This window comes from Biomphalaria glabrata, chromosome 15 (assembly GCF_947242115.1).
Source record: "Biomphalaria glabrata chromosome 15, xgBioGlab47.1, whole genome shotgun sequence".
Lineage (NCBI taxonomy): Eukaryota > Metazoa > Mollusca > Gastropoda > Planorbidae > Biomphalaria > Biomphalaria glabrata.
This window is the reverse complement of record NC_074725.1, coordinates 16,553,511-16,576,285: the sequence shown is the minus strand read 5'-3', so window position 1 is coordinate 16,576,285 and position 22,775 is coordinate 16,553,511. Positions and strand designations below refer to the sequence as shown.

General features: G+C 37.2%; 1 protein-coding gene across 2 annotated transcripts in view; it reads right to left on the bottom strand.

The window, feature by feature from the left end:
• LOC106055747 (uncharacterized) overlaps positions 1–22,775 on the bottom strand; it is a 65,971-nt gene that overhangs the window by 26,607 nt on the left and 16,589 nt on the right. For both annotated transcript variants that reach the window (XM_056011833.1, XM_056011835.1), the window contains exons 5-18: positions 22,196–22,425; positions 21,100–21,222; positions 19,526–19,621; positions 18,850–19,059; positions 14,780–14,950; positions 14,177–14,335; positions 13,209–13,297; positions 8,093–8,195; positions 6,947–7,040; positions 6,141–6,287; positions 2,721–2,798; positions 1,693–1,867; positions 434–580; positions 155–201 (exon numbers count right to left, since the gene is read on the bottom strand). In XM_056011833.1, coding sequence (XP_055867808.1) covers positions 155–201; positions 434–580; positions 1,693–1,867; positions 2,721–2,798; positions 6,141–6,287; positions 6,947–7,040; positions 8,093–8,195; positions 13,209–13,297; positions 14,177–14,335; positions 14,780–14,950; positions 18,850–19,059; positions 19,526–19,621; positions 21,100–21,222; positions 22,196–22,425 — 1,869 coding nt within the window. The remainder of the gene's footprint in view (positions 1–154; positions 202–433; positions 581–1,692; positions 1,868–2,720; positions 2,799–6,140; positions 6,288–6,946; positions 7,041–8,092; positions 8,196–13,208; positions 13,298–14,176; positions 14,336–14,779; positions 14,951–18,849; positions 19,060–19,525; positions 19,622–21,099; positions 21,223–22,195; positions 22,426–22,775) is intronic.

The window sequence follows — 22,775 nt, the reverse complement described above, 5'->3', positions numbered from 1 at the left end:
TATTTTAAAAAGTCTTTACGTTTGCAAATAAATGTTTGCTAAAAATTGCTTCTTAAACTTTATTTTTGGTGCTATTTGCGAGTAGCCCAACCATCGATGTCCAGTTAACTCTAATTCACCAAGATTTTGACTATATATGTTTTTGATTCCTTACTTGGGTAAAGGACAATCGTCCGACTGTGTCTCTTTCCGTCAGTACTTCTGTAACAGACGATAATATATGTAAGTAATGTGTATTAACTTTCAGCGTTCGCTTTCTTCTCTTATGAGTAAAAAGTTTTGAAGCAAATAGGTTTTCAATATCTGAATATTTTACTTGATACTTTCATTTTACACTGCGAATACTTTTGGTTCTATTAAGGCTAAAGGAGTTTAATAGATAATCTAAAAAGTAGAAATATGGTCATTAGAATAAAATACAAGAATAACATACGCAGTTCTAAGCCATATTTGATATTTGTAATCTCCAACATTGACCGTGGGGCCTGAGGCGTCCATCCACGTAGCTCCGGCATTGTAACTGTAGTGGACACGGAGACCAGGAAATTGCGATGTAGTCAATAGTAGTCCGTGGTCAAGCCTTGGGATAATAGAAAAAAAATGTTTAGTGTGTTTCAAACGTTACAACTGTGTTAGTGAACTTGAACTTTGATGACAAATGTCAATACTATTGGTACGTTAGGTGTGTGGGGTTACAACTGTGTTAGTGAACTTGAACTTTGATGACAAATGTCAATACTATTGGTACGTTAGGTGTGTGGGGTTACAACTGTGTTAGTGAACTTGAACTTTGATGACAAATGTCAATACTATTGGTACGTTAGGTGTGTGGGGTTACAACTGTGTTAGTGAACTTGAACTTTGATGACAAATGTCAATACTATTGGTACGTTAGGTGTGTGGGGTTACAACTGTGTTAGTGAACTTGAACTTTGATGACAAATGTCAATACTATTGGTACGTTAGGTGTGTGGGGTTACAACTGTGTTAGTGAACTTGAACTTTGATGACAAATGTCAATACTATTGGTACGTTAGGTGTGTGGGGTTACAATGATTGCATGTAAAAAGAATAAAAGTACCTCTATCAGACCTTGCGATCTATAGGACAGATTATATAAAGGTCAACTGTGTCTCTGGTCATCTGTGTCTATGGTCAACGTTGAACAAGAGTGCCATGTGACCAGCTCAACGACTTACTGCTTTTAATTTCCCCAACAAATGTCAGGTACCCATTAGAGTTGGATGGACCCAGAGCCGCCATGAAGATTGAAGTACTTCTATTTATTTATTTATTACACCTTGGCAACGCTTCTAGAAGTTTATTTAGTCCAAAAAGTGGTACCAGCTTTCAGACCGATGTATGGGGCAGATGATGTAAAGCTCATCTATTTCTATGACCGACAATTAATGAGGATGTCATGTGGTCATCACAACATCTAATCGCCTCTTCCTACGTACACTAAGGTACCCATTAGAGTGGAGCGGACTAACAAGTCCCAATTTAAAGATACCAGTATTCACCGGGATTTGAACCCGAGACCACTCTATTCGGAAGACAAGCACTTTGCCTTACCACTAAGCCGCCATGGCCCACATATGTACGTATTATTTATGCTTATTAAAATGTTTTTAATTGATTAAGGTATGAGAGCATCCCTTTTACCAGGGCCATATAATAAAAAGTAATTACCTGGCGCCAGGTGGCGGTATGGTGTACATCACACCAAGCTTATCCAATCGTTTCAGTTCCCTGTGGCCCAGAGCTCTTGCGAAGGAGTACCAGTCTTCTTGCGTCATGGCCTCCCTCTCGGTGCCTTTGGGCAATCTCTCCCATGGAGCCTCGTGCCAGGCCCTTTCAGCCAACGCTGAAATGATACGCTAGTATGTGAATGTAACAAAATAGAGCTAATCACTCGTTCAATTGCTGGCGAACTCAACTAACGCACACACTAACATACACACCTCTATATACATGAGCAGGACTAGTTCTAACACATTCTAGGGCTTTTTCTAGACAGTAATTGACAGTGGCGTAGCTAGGTATTTGAGACCCGGAAGGCTTGACATTTTTATGGGTCCCTCACATGAGATAATGGTGTATTATTTAATGTAAAAAAAATTCAAGTTGGGGCCCGGGGGGGGGGGGGAGTTTTAAATTTGAGTCCCCTTTCTACCCAGGCCTACGCCACATGTAATAAAAATTTAGGAAAAGAGATGCATGCTCAACAGATCATGAGTGGTGCCCCAACGGTCTTGCAGTTGAAGGAGCATTTGAGAGTGAAAGGGGCACTAAGCTTGTTGATTTTTAAAAAAGGTTTTGTATTTCAACCCCAATAAAATTACTAACTGAGAACATATTTAATATGGGAAGTAGCTTAGAAGTTTGAAGTAATATACATGTAGTCACTCAGTAAAACAAGGACATCTTCGTGTAACAGTGAACACCAGTTTGGCTGCAAATATTTGTGCAGACAAATAGTTTCATTTTCTGTATTGCTTTAAAAGTCTAAAATTATGAAGTTTAAGTAAAGCAATTTTTTTTTCAGAAAGCAGCGTTTTCTTTCTTTAAAGTAGACACATTTAAAAAAAAAAACTAATACATTAATACTTCATATGTTATTTTAAAAAAATGTTTTCTTGTTAGCTTATATATAATTTTCGAGTTTTGGTGTCCAAAAAAATGTAATTCTACAGATAACAAACGTAAACATTTCTGACCAAGCAGTCGAGGAAATACTCTGTTATGTAGATGTTCCTTAGTTCTGGTGATCTCAGTAAACAAGTTGGCCTGTAAACCTGTAGAAATAGATTGGTTTCTAATTTCTTGCCTAGATTAAACAAACAAATTGGTGGAGATTTGTTTTCACGCTTCTTGAAACTACAATTTTTTTTAAAATAAAGTAACAAGGAAGAAAGCCTCTCCTTTAGTACTCAAGACTCGAAAGTCAGCTGTTGTAGAGATATCTTGGCTTGTTTCCAAAGTTTCTTAGTCTGTTTAGAGCAGCGGTTCTCAACCTTTTTTATTCGGCAATAATTTTTTACAATTATTCACTATGCCGCGACCCCCCAACAGTAAACTATTTTCGTTCATAGGTATAAATAGCTGTGCTTTCGCTAATGTTACAAAATGATAATTGTAGGTCTAATGTAAATATTTGATTTGCATTGCCAAAGCTTTATGTTTAATCATGAAACAATATGGAATTATTTCTTGAAATATATTTCTCTTCTTATCATTAAATTACGCATGAATGAAATAAAATCTTTATGATACGCATTTATTTATCTTTCTATTTCTTATCCACATTATCCACATTTCATACACATGTGGGGACTTTCTGACTTTTTAATTAACATGCAAATAATTTGCACATTGAAGAAGAAGGAGATGCAACACAGACAAATTGGGACGTGACATCAAACGCTTGATCCAGATTTGTGAAATTATAGAGACATTTGTTGCTGTATCTGTATTAATAAGGTCTATAAACTAGTTCTGTCTCCTAAACATCTTCCACTTTTATCGGAGTTCTGGTGCACATGGAACGTTTGGTACATTTAGAAAGTTGGTCCGCAAACATTAGCAAATGTTCTTTCACAAAGTTTATTCTTTTATTTTTATTTCTATCATAGAGATAAGATTGGGGATATATATATTATATTTTTCTCCAATTTTGTTTGCCAATTTGAAGTTTTATTTGGAAGGATAGGATTTTTTTTTCAGACGCGAGCTAAATTTTAATTGATTTTTGCACTCACGCTTTTCATTTTTTTTTAGTAACATTGTCTTCGATATTAATATTCGACGAAAAAATAACAAACTGAGTAACGAAAACTTTTGGTGACTCATTCTGTACACACAGTTTGGTGACTCATTCTGTACACACAGTTTGGTGACTCATTCTGTACACACAGTTTGGTGACTCATTCTGTACACACAGTTTAGTGACTCATTCTGTACACACAGTTTGGTGACTCATTCTGTACCAAAGGATGAAATCCAGATCAACATACTACCACTTTTGGAGCACCATCTGTGCAGATACCACTGACATTTTTCAAAGATATTTTAGACTTTCCCAAAAAAAGTATGATGGGGGAGGGGGCGAGGGGGTACTCAAAAAATGAACCAAATTTCTCGTATACATTCACATATTGTCTTAGAAGTTTGAAGTGGATTGGAAAAAAACAACAACTTATCTTTAAATCTCCAGCATTTATATGCATAATCATTACTCCAAACTACTGGGTATCCATGACGACAAAGTTCGGTTGCTAGTTATCAAAGTGACATTACAGTTCTTTCGGCTTCATAGATTCGACTTAACTCTTTCTCTCCTAACTGACGATACCAGCGTTGATTCCACCAAAATGTGGTTAATAATTACGGAGAGAAAGAGTTAAAGAACTTCGCTACAATTGACATACTGCTTAAACTAATGGGGCAGGCAGGGGAAACAGTGGTGTATGTCTTACAAGAGAGTCCAAGAGATGCGGGGAGATAACTGAAGTGTCCCTTGATCTGAATGAAGGGTATGAGGCACTACGTTCAACAACAGAGTTTCTTGCCAGGGCATACGGGAAGCACACAACAGAGTTTCTTGCCAGGGCATACGGGAAGCACACAACAGAGTTTCTTGCCTGGGCATACGGGAAGCACACAACAGAGTTTCTTGCCAGGGCATACGGGAAGCACACAACAGAGTTTCTTGCCAGGGCATACGGGAAGCACACAACAGAGTTTCTTGCCTGGGCATACGGGAAGCACACAACAGAGTTTCTTGCCTGGGCATACGGGAAGCACACAACAGAGTTTCTTGCCAGGGCATACGGGAAGCTCATGCTTTCCTCCCCTGCTACCATTAGGAGTTCATCCATCGTTCTTATTTTCCAATACGCCATGCATTTCTAAAAAATGTTTAAGTATTACAGTTCAAATGTATGGATGCGTTGTTCAACCTTTTTCAAAACGTATATGATTTATTTTTACATATTACAAATTAATGTCTTTTGCTTACTGTGATGTTGTTGAACTAATTTAGTGGTGGACAAAAATAACCACTAATGTTTTATTCAATAAGTGTATTATTAATTATGACATTTGACCTTAAAAATTACAATCTAGAACTCTATTACACCACCAGGCGTGACGATACGTTTGGCTTTAATGCGCATTAACTTATACTTACCATAATGTCACAATAAAAATGTTTTAAATTAATTCTAAATCAGTTGTCTGCAACATCTAGCCTCCAACACACACAAAATTGTAATTTCCAATGAAGAAATACTTTGTATGGATGACGTTTTACACGTTAGAATAGGCCCCCACCAAAAGAAAAACAACAACAACATATTTTCGATGGTCTTATGCGACTCCTGACAATTTGTTAGTCGACCCCCAAGGGAGTCGCGACTCACAGGTTGAGACCCCCTGGTTTAGAGATTGGAATTTAATAGTCTTGTTGCTCTATCAACAGCATTACAAAGCTAGTCTAGAGTCTAGACTACTCTAGAGTCAGTTGTATGCATTTCTTTTCTTGGTGAGAACCTTTGCAAGACGTGAAGATCTTATGCCGCGGTCATATTCGATGTTTCCTTTTTTTTAAACATTGGTCCCTATACGACTTAATTAAACTAAGGACCTATATTAAATTATAATTGTGTTTTGAAACTGCTTGATCTAATGATGTTTGTGTGACAATACATGGATTGAATGTCTTAAAAATCGCCAAAATATAAAGACAAGCTTGACATTATGAAATAGTTTGTCAAAAATTGTGTATTGTTTGAGAGTAGTTTTCAAAATGGTTTTACATAATAAGTACACAATCAGGTTTACTTTCTGGTTGTTCACTAAATCATGTCTGACCCTAACATAGATGCGACATTGCGCGAATACAAAAGTGACGCTAAGTACTGAGATACGTGACTGCACTGACCAGGGCACGAACCAGTGACCGTCCGATTAGACAACTCCGCCTAGCAGCAGCAGTGCAGTCCCTTATTTCTCTCGATAAACATTTGGGCCCTAGTGCTACCTTTACGTATGCAATATGCGACATTTGCTGCGAGTTGTAACTTGTCATTGGTTCTAATAATAGACATTAAACGAACAAAGATCTCCTTGATACTTACCCACAATGTTTTGGGGGATCTTCAAAGGCGGACAGTTCACTGCTTGAGCCCCACACAGCTCCTCGTCAGTTACTGGCTGCCCAGACCCACGTGTGTGTATGTTGTCATAGAAACGAACAGCATTGTAAGAAAATGACTTCTTGGTGTCTAAAAAAAAAAGAAAACAAAAACATTTATTTTTGGGAAGTATGGATTTACAACGTGTATCACTCATTTCAATGTGACTTCATGATGAAAAAAACCCCAGAAATATAAAAGCAGCAAGAGTTTTTCTACCCTTTTTAATAAATGATACAAATTAGTCATATTTTTTCGTACACAAACCAATGAAAAACAAAATAAAACAGCATAAAATGTCATAATCAGGAAAGAGCTTTATGTTTGAAACATTTTTACAGCTAGAAACTATTCTTGAACATGGCGCTCAAGGAAAGATACAATTTATATTTCAACAGTTCAATCCTCCCCAACACTGCAGTCCTAATGAAAGGGAAATGAACGAAAGGTGGCCAAATATAACTAGCTAATTTAAGACATGAGAACTTTCATAGTCTTTGAGGTTTTAATTAGAGATTAGAAAGAGGTTCGAATGAGCAAATTCTAAATACTCAGATACATTTACATCGGCACTAAGGTTATTCCTAGGAACCGAGACCAATTATTAGAGAAGACTTGAACACTGTCCTGCAGTTTAAACCAATAGCTCGTTGCCATGCAGTACAGACCTGTGACGTGACAACGAGCCCACAGTTAGTGACGTTGCAGGTCAGAGTTCAGGTCTTCTATAACGACTGGACAGAACTAACCTGTAAAGCGTGTTGCCCAATAAAAGCCCCTCTCCTCAGGATCGGGCTCGTACGGGTGGTCAAAGTAAAAGTGGCTTGAATGAACCATAACCACCTTAGAACAAAGAAACCAAAATACAGGTAACAGAATCAAATTGAATGAATAATTAAGGCATCATATTGATAGACATGGGAGATACAATTAAACTATGGCTCAATAGTCGTTTTCTTGTTAGTTAACTTGTTTTTAATGGTGTTACAAAGTGAATGTGCGGGTCATGTCATATGTGCGAAGCAGAGGAGCAGATGTTTGATTGTAGGTTGAGGAGTTTCTGATGAAACCAAGAGATGGTCTGGCGTAATGCAAGGGGTGTAAAAGTTGAACGGGAGACTTATCAGAGAGGTGAGACAGTTAAGACGTGTTTTTGTTGTCAGTCTTTATTCAAATTATCTTTTTTAGTCCTACCATATCTCATTTCAAGTTGAATGTATCTATAATTATAAATAAACGTTCAACTTGTTAAGAAAGTACTCATTTCAAGTTTATTTAAAGTTCTGTATTCAAACTTTCGACGCCTACATAGGTTGTAGGCTAGATTTAAGTGCTTTTTGGAGTTACAAATCAACGACCAGTGTGAACTAATAGAATTGAATTTGATACTACTTATTACACAAATGTCTAAAAAATGAGTTATTTCAACAGATTTATAGTTGTTTCTATTGTGTTTTTGATCTAGATTGAGGGGCGTAAGGCTTAAAGATTGTAAAAAGAGGCGCGGTGGTCCCGGGTTTGAATCCTGGTGAAGATTGGGATCTTTAATTTCGGGATATTTGGGCGCCTCTGAGTTCACCCAGCTCTAATGGGTACCTGACATTAGTTGGGGAAAAGTAAAGGCGGTTGGACGTTGTGCTGGCCAGATCGCACCATCGTTACACTAGACCACAGAAACAGATGACTTTCACATCATCTGCCCTATAGACCACAAAGTCTGAAAGAGAAACTTTACTTTTTTTTACTATCAAAGACAAAAGACAGAGTGAAATGGCGAAAGACGGTCAACAGATCTTGGGTGATGCACCTACGACCCAACAGATTAGGAATAGGTCAAAGTGAAGGCGAAGGAGAAGAGAGATCAGAAGATATAAACCAGTACTCCGGCCACTTACCTTAAATCCATTGTTGGCTAAAGTGTATGTCCTGGAGACGGTACCCCACTCCAACACATTGTCCCAGTTATAGGCATACATATCTTTGACAGGTAACGTCGACCTGCATATACATACATATAGAGCTACATAAAGATATACATACAGTGCTGGAATCTAAATGTACCGGGGAGGGTGTAGAAAGTTCTTAAACCCGAGGAGGCAATGGGAAAGAGTTAAAAAAGAATAGATTTTGTCTCGGAGACCTATTGAGAACGCGGTAGACAGAGAAAGTTTTGCTTTTTATTTTTTTGTTAGTCATTAGAAAATCTTACTTCTGTATGCTTAAAGCCCTGGGATACAGAAAGATATTTATACTGCCCTCTTTTAAATCCAGGGCCGGCCTTAGGCTACTGCAACCTATTGAACCGAAGTTGGCCCCGCAATTTATGGGCCCCGCGCTAATTGTATGTGTAAATTATTAAATTAAACCTTAATAAGTCCCGGAAATCTAAATTTATTAAAATCTCCTTAAAACTCATAAAAGTCTTTTGAAACAAAGAATCGTCATTTTGGGGTGTCATTCAATATTGAAAATGCCAATCCTACGAGCGATAAAAAAAACGAACAAAAAAGGACTTATTCAATACCCGTGACTGTGGCATCAGTTGAAAGAAGCCTCTAGCACCTCAAACTAATCAAGAATTTCACATATATAGTAGAGCACTATGACTTGATGTTTCTTCTAAACAAACTCTGTTCTCTTCTACGGAAAATGCGATATATAAATGTTCAGTTATTTGTCGACACAGCGAATTTTTTTATAAATATTTTACAAAGAGAATTAGATGAATTACAGAAATGGGAATCAAATTGGAGCATGTCATTCCACCCAGAAACATGTCAGTTGTTAAGAGTAACAAAAAAACTAAAACAAATTAATTCCACTTATCTTATTCATGGCAAACCAGTAACACAGACTAAAAACGCAAAATACCTAGGTGTTATAATAAATGAAAAACTATCATGGAATCCACATATTGATGAAACTACAAAAAAATCAAACAAAGCATTAGGATTTATTAAAAGAAATTTCTATAAATAAAATAAGAACATAAAAATAAAATGTTATTAAACCTTGGTTAGGCCAATAATAGAATATGCATCCTCCGTTTGGGACCCCTCAACTCAAGAAAACATTAAGAAACTGGCACAAAATAGAGCAGTGCGATTCATAACAAACGAATATTCACATTTGACTAGAGTAACACCTTTAGTAAAATCACTAAATTTAGAAAGCCTTCAGGACAGAAGGCTCAAAAGTAAAGTAGCAATCATACATAAAACACTGAACCATAATCTTCAAATACAAAAACAAAATTTAATAAAATACTCTGAAAGACACAAAGATAAAAGCACATTCCTCGTCCCATATGCTAGGACAAATTTGTACAAATACTCCTTCTTCCCTAGTGGTATTAGAGCATGGAAGGGCTTGCCTGAGCTAGCCAGGAAAACCAGTGACTTGGCAGAATTTAAGTCATTGGTTAATATGCATGACTAAATGCATGACGCGTAGGACGTAATATTCTTCTTCTTTGAAGTAACGTCTGTATTATATAAGATAAGAAGATAAGATAAATTGCGTAATTTTATTTTTATGCTGTCACTTTTTTTAACGGCCCCCGTAAGGGGAAAAAGCCGCTATTAGGTTTGTGCAAAATGTCGTCTGTCCGTCTGTCCGTCTGTCACACTCAGATCTCGAAAACTAGAAGAGGTATGAAAAATATTATTTCATCATTAAATGCGGCTTGAAAAGTTTAGGTGCAATGGCTACTTTTTTTTTTCTAAAAGCAAACCGTTTAATTTATAAAATTAATTATGCAAGCGATTTTTTCATAAAAATACACCAATTCTAAAACAATTACGTAAATGTAAGGGAGGCAATGTTACAATATGCTAACAAAGGTTGACAATCTTTGTGTATTTTCAGTATCACTAAGTCAAATATATTTTAAAAATGTACAGGAAATGTTTACAACAAATATAAATAATAGTTAAAGATATTTTTTCTGGTCAACTAGCTGCTAAAATTAAAAGAAAACATTTCTGTTGGTTCTTTATAAAGACTAATAATGCATTTTGTATGTAAATATCATGCACATTTTTTTAAATGGACATGATATGCAGCGATTTTCGTGCAGTAGCGTAACGTCGCTACATGATCAGATGCTAAACCAATTCCTTATACTTTTTTAAAAAATCAGATTTTATTTATTTTTTGTTTAGTGCCTCCACCCGAATAAAAGAAGATTATTTTTGTGCGTTTTGTCTGTTGGTCGGTCTGTCCGTCACGATTAGATTACAAAAACTAGAACTCTAAAAGCTATTGAAAATCTGATTTACACTTTAATGTTCCTCCCGTAACATCTCAATAGTTTTAAGTATCTAAAAATTGATTGTTCCGGATTTTTTTGTGCAAAACTAATCAACCCCAACAAATGTTTGTTTGCTCTTCTAATTTATATTACATTCAATTTCCATGCTTAAACGTTGCAAAAACATTATCAATAATATATTGTTCCGTTTTTTTATTTAAATAGGATATTAATGCTAAATCAAAATCTCTATACTGGCTTATATTTCATTAAGTGTAAAAATGTTCCGGATATTGTTTTATAAAACATGAATTATGCCTAATGATTGTTTGAAATCGCATAATTTACTAATATTACACTTATATTATTTGACAATGCGTCACTATAATTTGGTTATCAATATCAAATTGTTCCGTATTTTCATCTTTAAACAAATTTTTAAAATATCGAAAATAGGTTGTTCAGGGCTTTAAAAAAAAGTAATTTACTAGAATTGATTACTGAAAATTACTTTTTAGAAATTTAATTTTCTTGCTAAAACATAACATAGAAGTTTTGTAATCGATAAAGAAAGTTCCGGATTTTGTTTCTTACAAATCGTCGCCAGAAATTTCCGAATTTATTTAAAAATCTACTAACGCCAAAAAATTGTTTGAACTCCCTCTTCTAATTAATAAACAAATAATCTTCTCATTTACGAAATAATGTTTTTACGGATTTTTATGACAAATATTTTAACTCACTACTCGCTTACAGTACATTTAACTTTCTACCTAAAACATTGAAAAATCTAATTATCGTTAATATTATGTTCCGATTTTTAAGGAAAATAGAATCCAAACACCAAAGTAAGGTATGAAAATCTCTCCACATGGCTGTAGTACATCTAATTTTTGTACGAGACCATCCAAAAAATTGAATTAACGATATTACATTTATCTGAAATTCTCTTTTTCTTTTACTATTTATACAAACATCCGGAACAATCTATTATATTAACTTTTCAATTGTGTTCATACCTAAAAATTATTGCGATGTTTTGAAACGTAAAATAAAGGTTAATAAATTTTTAATAACTTTTAGTTGTTTTTTTTTATGAAGATGACGGACAGACCGTCTGACAGACAAAACGCAAAAACAATGCGGCTTTGATCCTTTTTAAATAAATTCTATTAGAACTCAGTGCACCAATGTCTATGAACCCTTGTTAAATATCTCGTGTAAATAAAGACATTTTTTTTATGGTACCGGTACTAGCCTATTGTGAGGTAATGGAATTTTTTTTCTTTGACGTCATATGAATGGACTCTTTAAATGTAATGTTAAAAGAACGCACTCGGTGCACCAATGTCTATTAACCCTCGAAAAATTGCTTGTATTAATGAAAACATATTTTAGTCTAACTAAGCCTTGTGACGTAGTGTTTTTTTTTTCCTTTGACGTCACATGGAATGAATTCTTTAAATGAAATGCTAAAAGAACGCACTCGGTGCACCAATGTCTATGAACACTCGATAAATGGCTCGTATTGATGAAAGTGATTTTTAGTCTAGCTAGGCCGTGTGACGTAGTGTTTTTTTTTCCTTTGACGTCACATGGAATGAATTCTTTAAAAGAAATGCTAATAGAACGCACTCGGTGCACCAATGTCTATGAACACTCGATAAATGGCTCCTAATGATGAAGGCGATTTTTATTCTAGCTAGGCCGTGTGACGTAGTGTTTTTTTTCCTTTGACGTCATATGGAATGAATTCTTTAAATGAAATGCTTAAAGAACGCACTCGTTGCACCAAAGTCTATGAACACACGATAAATGGCTCGTATTGATGAAGGCGATTTTTAGTCTAGCTAGGCCGTGTGACGTAGTGGTTTTTTTTTTCCTCTGACGTTATATGGAATTAATTCTTCAAATGAAATGAAAAATGAACTCGGTATAGTAATGTTTATTAAGCCTCGTTATGTGACTCGCATTTAAAAAAGGAATGATATCTTGATTTAGATCTAATCTAGATTTTTAAAACTAGATCTAGATTTTTATTACAGAATATCTAGATCTGGATTTATATTCTAATTAAAATTATTTTAGAGTCTATATCTATAATTTCTAGATCTAGTTTAGACTAAAATAGACTAGATTAAGATGTAGAATTTCAATTTCTAAACTTAAAGTGTAAAAAAAAAAGTGTAGATTTTCATTTCCAAACGTTTTGATCAATATTGCAATGTTTTAATATACTAAAACTAATCTACTATTTTTTTATTAAATTTAAATTTAAATTTACGGCAAATGAATCTTTGAAACATTATTACTTTTGACCATCGGATGGCTGCCTGGTCGTGCGGTTTGCGCGCTGGACTGTCGTTCAGATTTATGGATGGTCCAGGGTTCAAACCCTGCCCGCTCCCGTCGGCCTGCGGAAGGTTTGGACTAGGAAGTAATTATCTTCAACTCTGAAGGAACATCCGAAACATGTAAAACATTTTACATTAAAATTAAATCACCTCTTGAATATTATTTGCGAATATGCAGATCCGACAGGGATCCGACTTCGACGGGGGCCGCCTCTGAGTTTGTGTAACACAAACTCTCTTTGTAATCTTGTTTAAATTTCATTTAGGTGCACCGAATTCGTTTCGCTTACTGCCTCCAATTATTCAAGGGTTGGCCCTGAACAGCAAATATGCATGGGGGAAAACGCTAGTCTTACTAAGACCGAACAGATACGCCTCTGAGTGTACCTAATAGGTCTAACTTACAGATTGTATGGTTCATTGCCATCTTGCATCAAGCCATCTTCCCAGGCACCCAGAGATAAATTCTTTGTGGCGGCCAGCCTGGACACTCTCTGTAAAGATAAGAAAAGTTAATACTAAGAGATTAATAGAAGACAGTATTTAAAAATCTTAAAGACTCTGGCACACTGAAGGTTCAGTGGACTCTGAGCAGTAATTTCAAGTCGCGATGAGTCTTGCATCTATTACTTTCGCATGTCTTACTATTTGTCTTATAAGATGTTCTTTCCTTTGGCTTTAAGTCTATAAAAAAAAATTACATTTTGAATCCAAGAGTGAGAATCTCTTCTACTTTTACATTAGTCCTTCGTATATGTATATGTGTGTGTGGATCCCAGGGTGTGTGTGTGCACTTGAGTGTGCTTCTAATTGTGTCATGGTCATTTACAATTCTGCTAGATCAGTAGCTGAACTCAATCTTGGCCAACAGATAGTACACAAGTACATTGATCTAGATGTGACCCACTTTGGCTAGCCTCTGGTGGGAGCATACATCGGGTTTGTCAAACTTACTTGTTGTTAGCCTCATCATAGTCTTCGTTGGACGATTTAGTTTAAATACAACAGAAGGTGAATGTAATAGAACATTCCATTTAAAATCAAAACCACGGAATTAATTTTAACAAATTCACTTTTATTGTTCTGAATTTTGCTATCAAATGACGTCTAAAATCACAAATCTGTTAAACCACTGATTTTTAGCTATGGAATCCGTAGCCAATTGTTAAAATCAAATGTAACTTGAAATTTTGTATACTTTTTTTTTTCAAAGTTCCTTTTCCAGTATTGTAATCTCCGTTCACATTATAGCTCTGTCTATACATCTCTCCATTCTTTATAGTGCGAAGATTTGTAACCCGAAAGAAGAAGAAAGGTCATAGCCTCGTTTCTGAACTCATTATCTTTTGAGATTCCCGTGACATCGGGGGTACCTGAAAGAAATGTGTCTTGGGAGAGCCTCCTATTAACTGCCCAGCCTCTCTTAAAGTTTTGCACTTCGTAGAGTTGACCCATGCTCCAGCGCCGACTTCATCCCCACCAAAATGAAACATCGTCAAGGGTTGATTGCCTTGTCTGTGTAAAGACAGGAGCTGGAGAAGAAAGAAACAGCGATGAGAACAGAATTTAGAACCTAGAACACAGAACATAGAACAGAACACAGAAATTTGAACATGGAACATAGAAACCTAGAACACAGCACATGGAACAGAACACAACGTTTTGAACAAAGAACATGAAACATAGAACATGAAACATAGAACAAAACGTAGAACATGAAACATAGAACAAAACGTAGAACACAGAATATTGAACATAAAACATAGAAAATAGAATAAAGCACAGAACACAGGACATGGGGTATTTTAGTAACCTGGTTAATAAGACTACTAAGTTAGCCAACACGACTAGTGAATTGGCCAACACAAGTAGTGAGTTAAAAAGTGAACTGGCCAACACGACTAGTGAGCTCAATGTCTTACATTAAAATATTGTGCGTTAAGGTCATTTAGGTCAATGACGTGAAGGTCACTCACCTCGTCCATCAGAATGTTGATGAAAGTGTACGTCTCCTCCAGGCATGGGTTGATGGCGTCATCAGAAAAGGTTTGGGGCGTCAGGTAAATAGAGGTGTCATTCTCTTCTGTCAGATAGGTTTGTAGTCCCAAAGTCTCTTGGCCCATGGCCACCAGTTTCTCTTTTCTAGCCTTGAAAGAAACATATTGTTTAATATGTCCAGCTAAATGACCAGCTTACATGGCGAACATCCTTTTAGATTTTCTATCCTACATACCGAGGAGGGAACATTACCAGGAAAAAGTAGAAGCAGTCAGAAAAAGCAATGAGAAGTCAACATAAAGGAATGGACGGTCCTACCATTGAGGAATATTCTGTACAAGGCAAGAGAAAGACAGGAATGGAGAATGACGGTCAACAGATCTTGTTGGTGCCCCAAATGTCCAACAGACTAAAGGATAGGGGATGTGGAAGGTGATCCTACACAGAGGCGGCCTTAGCAGTGCGCGGGGCCCTGGGCGAATGTCAAATGCCGGGCCCTGCGCTGTTAGGGTAGACTATATATATATCGTACCATGTTACGCTAACGGGCTCGTCCACCTCTAACGCTGTAGGCCTTATTTTTGTTACAAAACATACTACCTTACGCATGGGCGTAGCCAGGGGGGGGTTGGGGTTCACCCCCCCCCCGAAATGAAATCCCCCCCAAGGGGGGGGGATCGGAATTAAGTGAATGATTTTTTGCTTTGATTTTGTTTATTTTAGGTGAGATTTTAATACTAAACCATCAATTGCCCCAGCACAACAAATGGTTTTTTTAGTTTAAAACCCCTTACCAGGGAGGGGGTTCGAGTTTAAAAACCCCTACCAGGGGTTTTGAGTTTAAAACCCCCTACTAGGGGTTTTGAGTTTTAAACCCCCTACTTGGGGTTTTTGCAGTTAACCCCCCCTTCTATAAAACAAAACAAAACAAAAATGCAAAATCCCTTAATTCCAAGAGCACAGTTAAGGGAGATTTTGATTTTAAAACCCCCTCCAAAATTTACGATAAACCCCCTCTTCAATATAAAAAAAGTTCATTACGCACTCAAAATGTTATGAGCGTAGCTAAATGGGTTTTGACTTAGTTCTTAGTTTAAACCCCACTTCAGCGGGGTTTGAAGGTAAAAAATACCTCTTTAATAATAAAAACAAAGCAAATTATACACTAAAAATGTTTTGAGTGTAGTCAAAGGGGTTTTGAGTTTAAACTCCCCTCCAGTGGAGTTTGAAGCTAAAACGTACCTTTCAATATAAAAAAAGCAAATTACTCACACTAAAATCTATGAACGCAGCCAAAGGGGTTTTGAGTTTAAACCCCCCCCCCCGCTAGGGGGGTTTGAGGCTAAAAAATACATCTTCAATGTAAGGAAAAAAAGCAAATTACGCACTCAAAATGCTATGAGTGTTGCCAAAAGGGGTTTTGAGTTTAAACCCCCATTCAGAGGGGTTTAATGCTAAAAATACCTGTTCAATATTAAAAAAAAGCAAATTACACACTAAAATTATTTGAGCGTAGCCAATCCAATCGGGGGGTTTTGATTTTAAACCCCTCTTCTACAGATGGCGTTTGTTTAAAGTTTAAAACCCCTCCAGATGGTTTTGAGTTTAAGATCCCCCTACAGAGCATTTTGAGGTGGAAAACCCCCAACATTTTGACGATAAAACTTCTCTTTTCCATATAAAATCTAAAGCAATTTACAGTCACTTAATTCCAAGAGCGTATTCAACAGTGGTTACACATTTTTACCAGTGGCAGGGCTCCCTTAATAAACTGCAGTGAATAGTCATCTGCCGAAATTGAAAAACACTAAATGTGGCTCAACAAAGATGGCTAAGACAGATTTTAGGAGTCAGTTATAGAGATCGGGTTTAAATCAAGGAAATCCTATGCCGAACTGGGAGTCGACCCTTTAGTTAGATTGTGAGAGAGCGACGCATGAGGTTTGCGGGACATGTTCTCCGACAAAATGAATTACGCATAAGAAGAGTTGCAATGATATCCTAGTACAACTTGACGCCACTCATTCATTGAGGTCCTCATGGCAGGTGGGAAGAGGCTTCAGACATTACCAGTGACAGATTTTTATGGAAACAGCTTGACGTCAAATGCTCCGAACGGCGCGGTAGGGTCTAAGTCAGTAAGAATAGCACATTAAGTTTTTTGAAATAAAACTTTTTAATAGCAGGAAAATGCACTGTAGATACCTCAGAATATGCATTTTGTTGGCTTTCAATACCAGAGATAGTGCTTGGCGGCGGGGCTTCGCCTCGCACTAGCGCTCCCCAGACCCCATTGCTAGTAATGGCAGGGAATCTACAATTTTATGGAAACAGCTTGACTGCAAATGCGCCTAACGGCGCGGGAGGGTCTAAGTCAGTAAGAATAGCACAATAGGTTTTGGGAATAAAACTTTTTAATAGCAGAAAAATGCACTGTAGATACCTCAGAATATGCATTTTGTTGGCTTTCAATATCAGAAATAGTGCTTGGCGGCGGGGCTTCGCCCCGCGCTGGGGGAGCTCCTAGCGCTCCCCCAGACCTCCTTGCTAGTATTGGCGGGGAATCTACAATTTTTCCGCTAACTCATGGAAGAACCTATTCTAGGGCACAATAAACGTCTTCCGAAAGAATGAAGGGTCAGAATGCAATAAAGATTGTGTACACACACATAAATACATATAAAATAAAAATTCGCGGGGGGGGGGGGGGAGGGGGGGGAGAGAAAAAAATCCCCCCCCAACCCCCCCCCCCCCCCCCCCCCGAAAAAAATTCCTGGCTACGCCCATGACCTTACGTAAGTATGTACATTTTGCCTTTTAACTACATAAACTCGAAATGTTCTCCACCTTCTGGATCTGATACGTCCACAAACTGCTATGTAAAAGACATCTGTTCTTTGTGGCTAACATCAAGCGTGCAGTCAAGGACGACGACGAAATATGCCATCAGGTCCATAAGCTCGTTTTCAATCCTATATCCGAGGTACTGGTCGTGAGCCTCGCAAAGAAGTTCTTGCATGGTTGGGTCGATTTTGTCAAGCATCTCCACCAAGCTTAAAATCTGGCCGTTGTTCGGCGCGTAACGTTTCTCTGTTCTCACACGAAATGAGCTGTTGTTTTTTGTTTTTGTGGGGGGGGGGGGTTGGCATTTTTTTTTCTTATCCCAAGGTGAACTGTTAGAAATGTACAAGCCATAAGATGCTGTCTTTATCGAAACTGAACGCAATTTTGAAACCAAAAATGTCATGTTAGGAACTTACATGGTGATAGGTGTGAATGTACACTTTGGTTTCTTATACTTATAATGTTTTTTATTTGGTGTAATGCACAAATTGCAAGATAAATTTCCATACGGACAATAGAGATTATTATTATTATATATTATTAGATGCCCGAAAATATTGAGCAACAAGTTGTAATTATTAAGAGTTGGTCTGCTTTTGAACCTGACGGTTACAAGGGAATCTCCAATCGCGGGGCGGTTTCCCCACTTGCCACCCCCTAAAGCCGCTACTGATCCTACATATAAATTTATTAATGGTAATCAACAATAAAATCTCACAGAGGGTCGAAGTATAAATGGGAAGAATATTTGAACAACTGTAGAAAAAATCGTTCTATAAAACTTTAGCGTGAAAAGAATATCTGGAATTATTATTTAGATGGTTATATATCAGCCAATAGTAAGGTGAGTAAATGTAGTTATAGACCAATATTGATAAACCAATATTGATAAAATTTAATAGGAATTTCCCTTAGATCTTTGCGGAGGCAGTAGATTAAGTTATAACCCATCGAAACCTCACGGGAGGGGGTAATACAGTATTTTTTTACCTTTGGCTTTGTCTTGCATTTAGAATAAACACAAAGATATGTCCTTCTGTTAGTGTAACCTTATTTACTTGGTTAAAATAACGTATAGTGTGTTTTATGCGATACCATTATATATAGATAGTAAGATAATGAATATCTTGTGTGTGTTAAACTGAGATATCTAGAAGTTTTTACTTTCCAAACCAACAAATTAAAAAGTTCAGAACGAGCTAACCTTCATAGACACTATGGCTGCTCGTGAATGTCCAGGCATGTCTATTTCCGGAATCACTGTCACGTGATGTTTTCGGGCCTTTTCTAGAATCTCTATATAATCATTTGCTGAAAGATACCCAGAACCTGCAGTGGTGTTGTCTGGGCCAGAACCAAGTTGTGGTATCAGACATTTTGTTTCCTCCATGTCATGACACCTCTGCGATCCAACCTGTGAGCAGCAGACGACAATGCGTGAGGACATAGTGCAATGTCAAGACATATCTAATATAAAATTGGTAATGTCACACCCTTGGTCAGTTGTTTGAACTAGAAGCTAATGAATTGAATTGGTTTCTGATCGACATTAATATTCTCATGAAATGTGAAGTAATTAAGGCCTAATAAAATTTAAAGGGAAAAAAAAAGCTTTCACTGTCTTTTAGGGCACTGGAGTATTCGTCATGTGCACTATTTGATGCTGACACTTAATAGACATCACCGAAGTGATTGTGATATTTGAGAACGCACATTGTTCTACCGTATTTTGCTTCACTCTCAAAAAGTCTTTCTTTATAATGTCAACATCATTATTTAAGCAATTAATCAAGGATTTCAGTCATCATTCAGACAGTCAATAAGTCAGGCTTCAACGACAACCACGGCAACAAAAAACAAACAAACTCGCCTTTACTTACCTGTACAAGTTCTGGTAAAGATTTGATCTCCAGCCGCCAACCCTCGTCATCACTTAGGTGTAGATGAAGTTTGTTTAATTTATACAGAGACATCAGCTATAGATAAATATAGAGAGAGAGTATATATTGATATATATATAGAGAGAGTAAATATTGATATATATATATATATCGACATTGAAAAAGATTTAAAAATTGCAGACAGAATACATTGGCCTATGTATATATATAGGTACGTCCTTATGTTAATCATGTCGTGCACGTTAATTAGAGACTTAAAGTTATTGACCTCTGGGGCACCACACTGGGTCTGTCAACCTTTTTTCTCATTGCTTCTTTGTAAGTTGCCTTTGATAGAATTTCTTTATGATATTCTTTCTGAAAATATTGAAACCTGCCTTTTTACCTGCATGGGTGGACCACTTCTGATAGAATTTAATACCGATATTCTTCTGAAAATATTGAAACCTGCCTTTTTTCCTGCTAGGGTGGACCACTTCGGGGGCTGATCTTGAGTTTTTCTTTCCACACAAACTGTCTTTCTAACCTTGTTATTTGTAAGTAATGGTTCAGTGTTTTTTTTTTTATTTTTGTATTATTACTATCTATTTTTCTGTTCTAGAGGGTTCAAACCCTGCTTGACATCATGCCCTACTGTCCGACAGAATGTTTGGGAAGAAGAAGAATTTTTTTTTTAATCAAACATTACACAATTGTCATCGTTGAGATAAGGGAGTATCAGATGGTTCTTGGAAACAGGACCAGGATCTTGGGTTTGGTGGATGCACTGGCGGATCCGGGGGGCGGGGGGGGGGAGGGGGCGGTAGGGGCGACCGACCCGCATCCGAAGAGGGGGGCGGACAAATTTTAGTAATTCGCATACGAATTTATTAGTTATGTTAATAATATAGACTAATTATCTATATTTTCAACCTATTTTTAGATTATTCCCCCCCCTTCTAGTATGTTGGCCGATTTGGTGGGATGGGGAAGTGGCGATGGCATCAATCACGACCCCCCCCCCCCAACATAAACTTTCGAATGGGGGGAGGGCGGTCCATTTTATTTTTAGAAATCACAGCTTGTTAACGGAATCAATTATATATATATATATCCCTGTTAGCCAGTTGAGTGGGGTGGGGTGGCGAATACATCTACTGCCCTTCCAACCTAAACCCTTTGAGGGGTGAGGAACAAATCAGTTGTATTAGCAATGTAGTAAGGGCCTGTACATTCATATAAGAATATTTTTCAAGTAAAACATTATTCAAAAGGTCCTATTTTGATAGGATGAATAATGAGCTGTAGATGCCAGGAGAATGCGTTTCTGCAGAGAAGAATGAAAGAAAATGCTGGGGGAGCTAACACCTATACGCCCGTTTATGCTTAGGGTTAAGGTTTAGAGGGCGCTAGGGTTAGGGTTCGGAAAAAAGTCGCCCCCCCCACTTCATAGTTCTGGATCCGCTAGTGGGTGGATGGAATAGTATAAAGTCTCACTGACGTTTGAGCACCATACTATAACGAGGGTCACACCTCAAGGTATTAAAGCTTGTCATCAAACTGCTAATACATACTTCTATCATTTCTAGTATCTTTTCTTTACTCTGAAAATTTCTGGCTAAGTCCAACAGTAACCCTCTGTAGGAGAATCTTGGACTGTCGATGATGTTCAGTTCTGGAACTTCAAATTGTTCAGTCTAAAATATAGGAAAAGGACACATATTGGTAGATTTATACTTTAAACATAGACACACAGAAACTGCAAGTATAACAGAAAGAGAGAGAGAGAGAGAGGGTGGAGTGAAAGTAAATTATAAGACACTAGATAAAAAATAAAATTAAGAAATTAAATTTAAAAAAGGCGGGGGGGGGAGAGAAAATCAGAACACAACTAAGAGAGAGAGAGAGAGAAAGAGAGAGGGAGGGAGAGGGAGGGAGGGAGTGAAAATAGGTAAAAAAGAGTTAGAAAGACAGAATGAGAGGTGAAAGTGAATGAGCAACAGAGTAAAAGGGGAGAGAGAGAGAAAAGATAGAGAAACAAAAAGATAGAGAGAAACAAAGATATATAGTGTTATAAACCTGGTGGTGACACAGATGGTCGTAGGTTGTGTGTGTTTTTAGCCCCAGTCCAGCGCTAGACCAGCGGTCAACAGTGACCAGTGACAGTACACGCCAGTTCGGCAACGACCTGTGTGTAAATATTACGCACGCAAGTCACGGCGAATGTGATCATTCTGAATGGTCAAGAACGTTCCATCCCATTCTAGAAGGCCAGTAGAGACCCTATATAAGAGCAAGTGTGTTTGAGTCAAGACTTCACGACACTTCACGTTACCTCGCAATGTGACCAGTACGAGGCGAAGTTAGGCGGAGCAAGTCTATACTTTTGGACAGTTAGTGTGATATTGTTGCCAACTGTACAGTGTTGTAACGTATTTGAAATTAGATTGCTACTGTTACTTAGGAGCCCTGAGTTGTGAGGTTCTTTAAGTTCGTTGAGTGGTGTGGTGCAGTTTGAAGAGAGCCTGGATAGTTGTAGGAGACACGTAACAAAATATATATATGAGAGAGAGAAAGAGAGTGATAGAAAGGGTTGTAGAATTTAAAAAAGAAGAATATGTATAAACTTTAAATACACAATATGCGACATAATTGAACAGAAATTCATACCATCATAGCCATAAGGGATATAACTGCGTAAAATACTCCAGTTGTGCCATTCCCCACCAGAGTTATCCTCTGCGTTGTAAAGTTTGACTCAATACTATAAGCTTCAGAGGTATCCTCCACAGTTCTTGCTCCCTTGGGTATTTCCACAGTGCCGATTTGCATACTTATCACTTTCTGACCTGTCCTGTTTCCAGAAGGCAGCACATGGTCAGGGCTGAGATGTAAGTAATCTGAAAACATGTATTCATGACGAAAGTACACATTGTCTGATCATTGTTATTTTAATTGCAATTTAATAACAAATATTAACCCGTTTGTTAGAAAAAAGAAATAGCTTATAATAAGTCTATATGCTTTTATAATACCATACATTTGTTAGCTCAGAAATATGTTAATTTCTATATTGAATTCCTACTAATTGGAGACAATTATTAAAAGAGACTCGGCCAAATTGGAAGGAGTGCCCTCTGACAAGCTGTTTGTGACGTATTTCTCCAACTAGTAATCACAAGACGTCGGTACTCCGTCAGGACGTCATTGCTCAGCTAATGTACTAGAAAGGAGCGTGATTTTCCGAGTA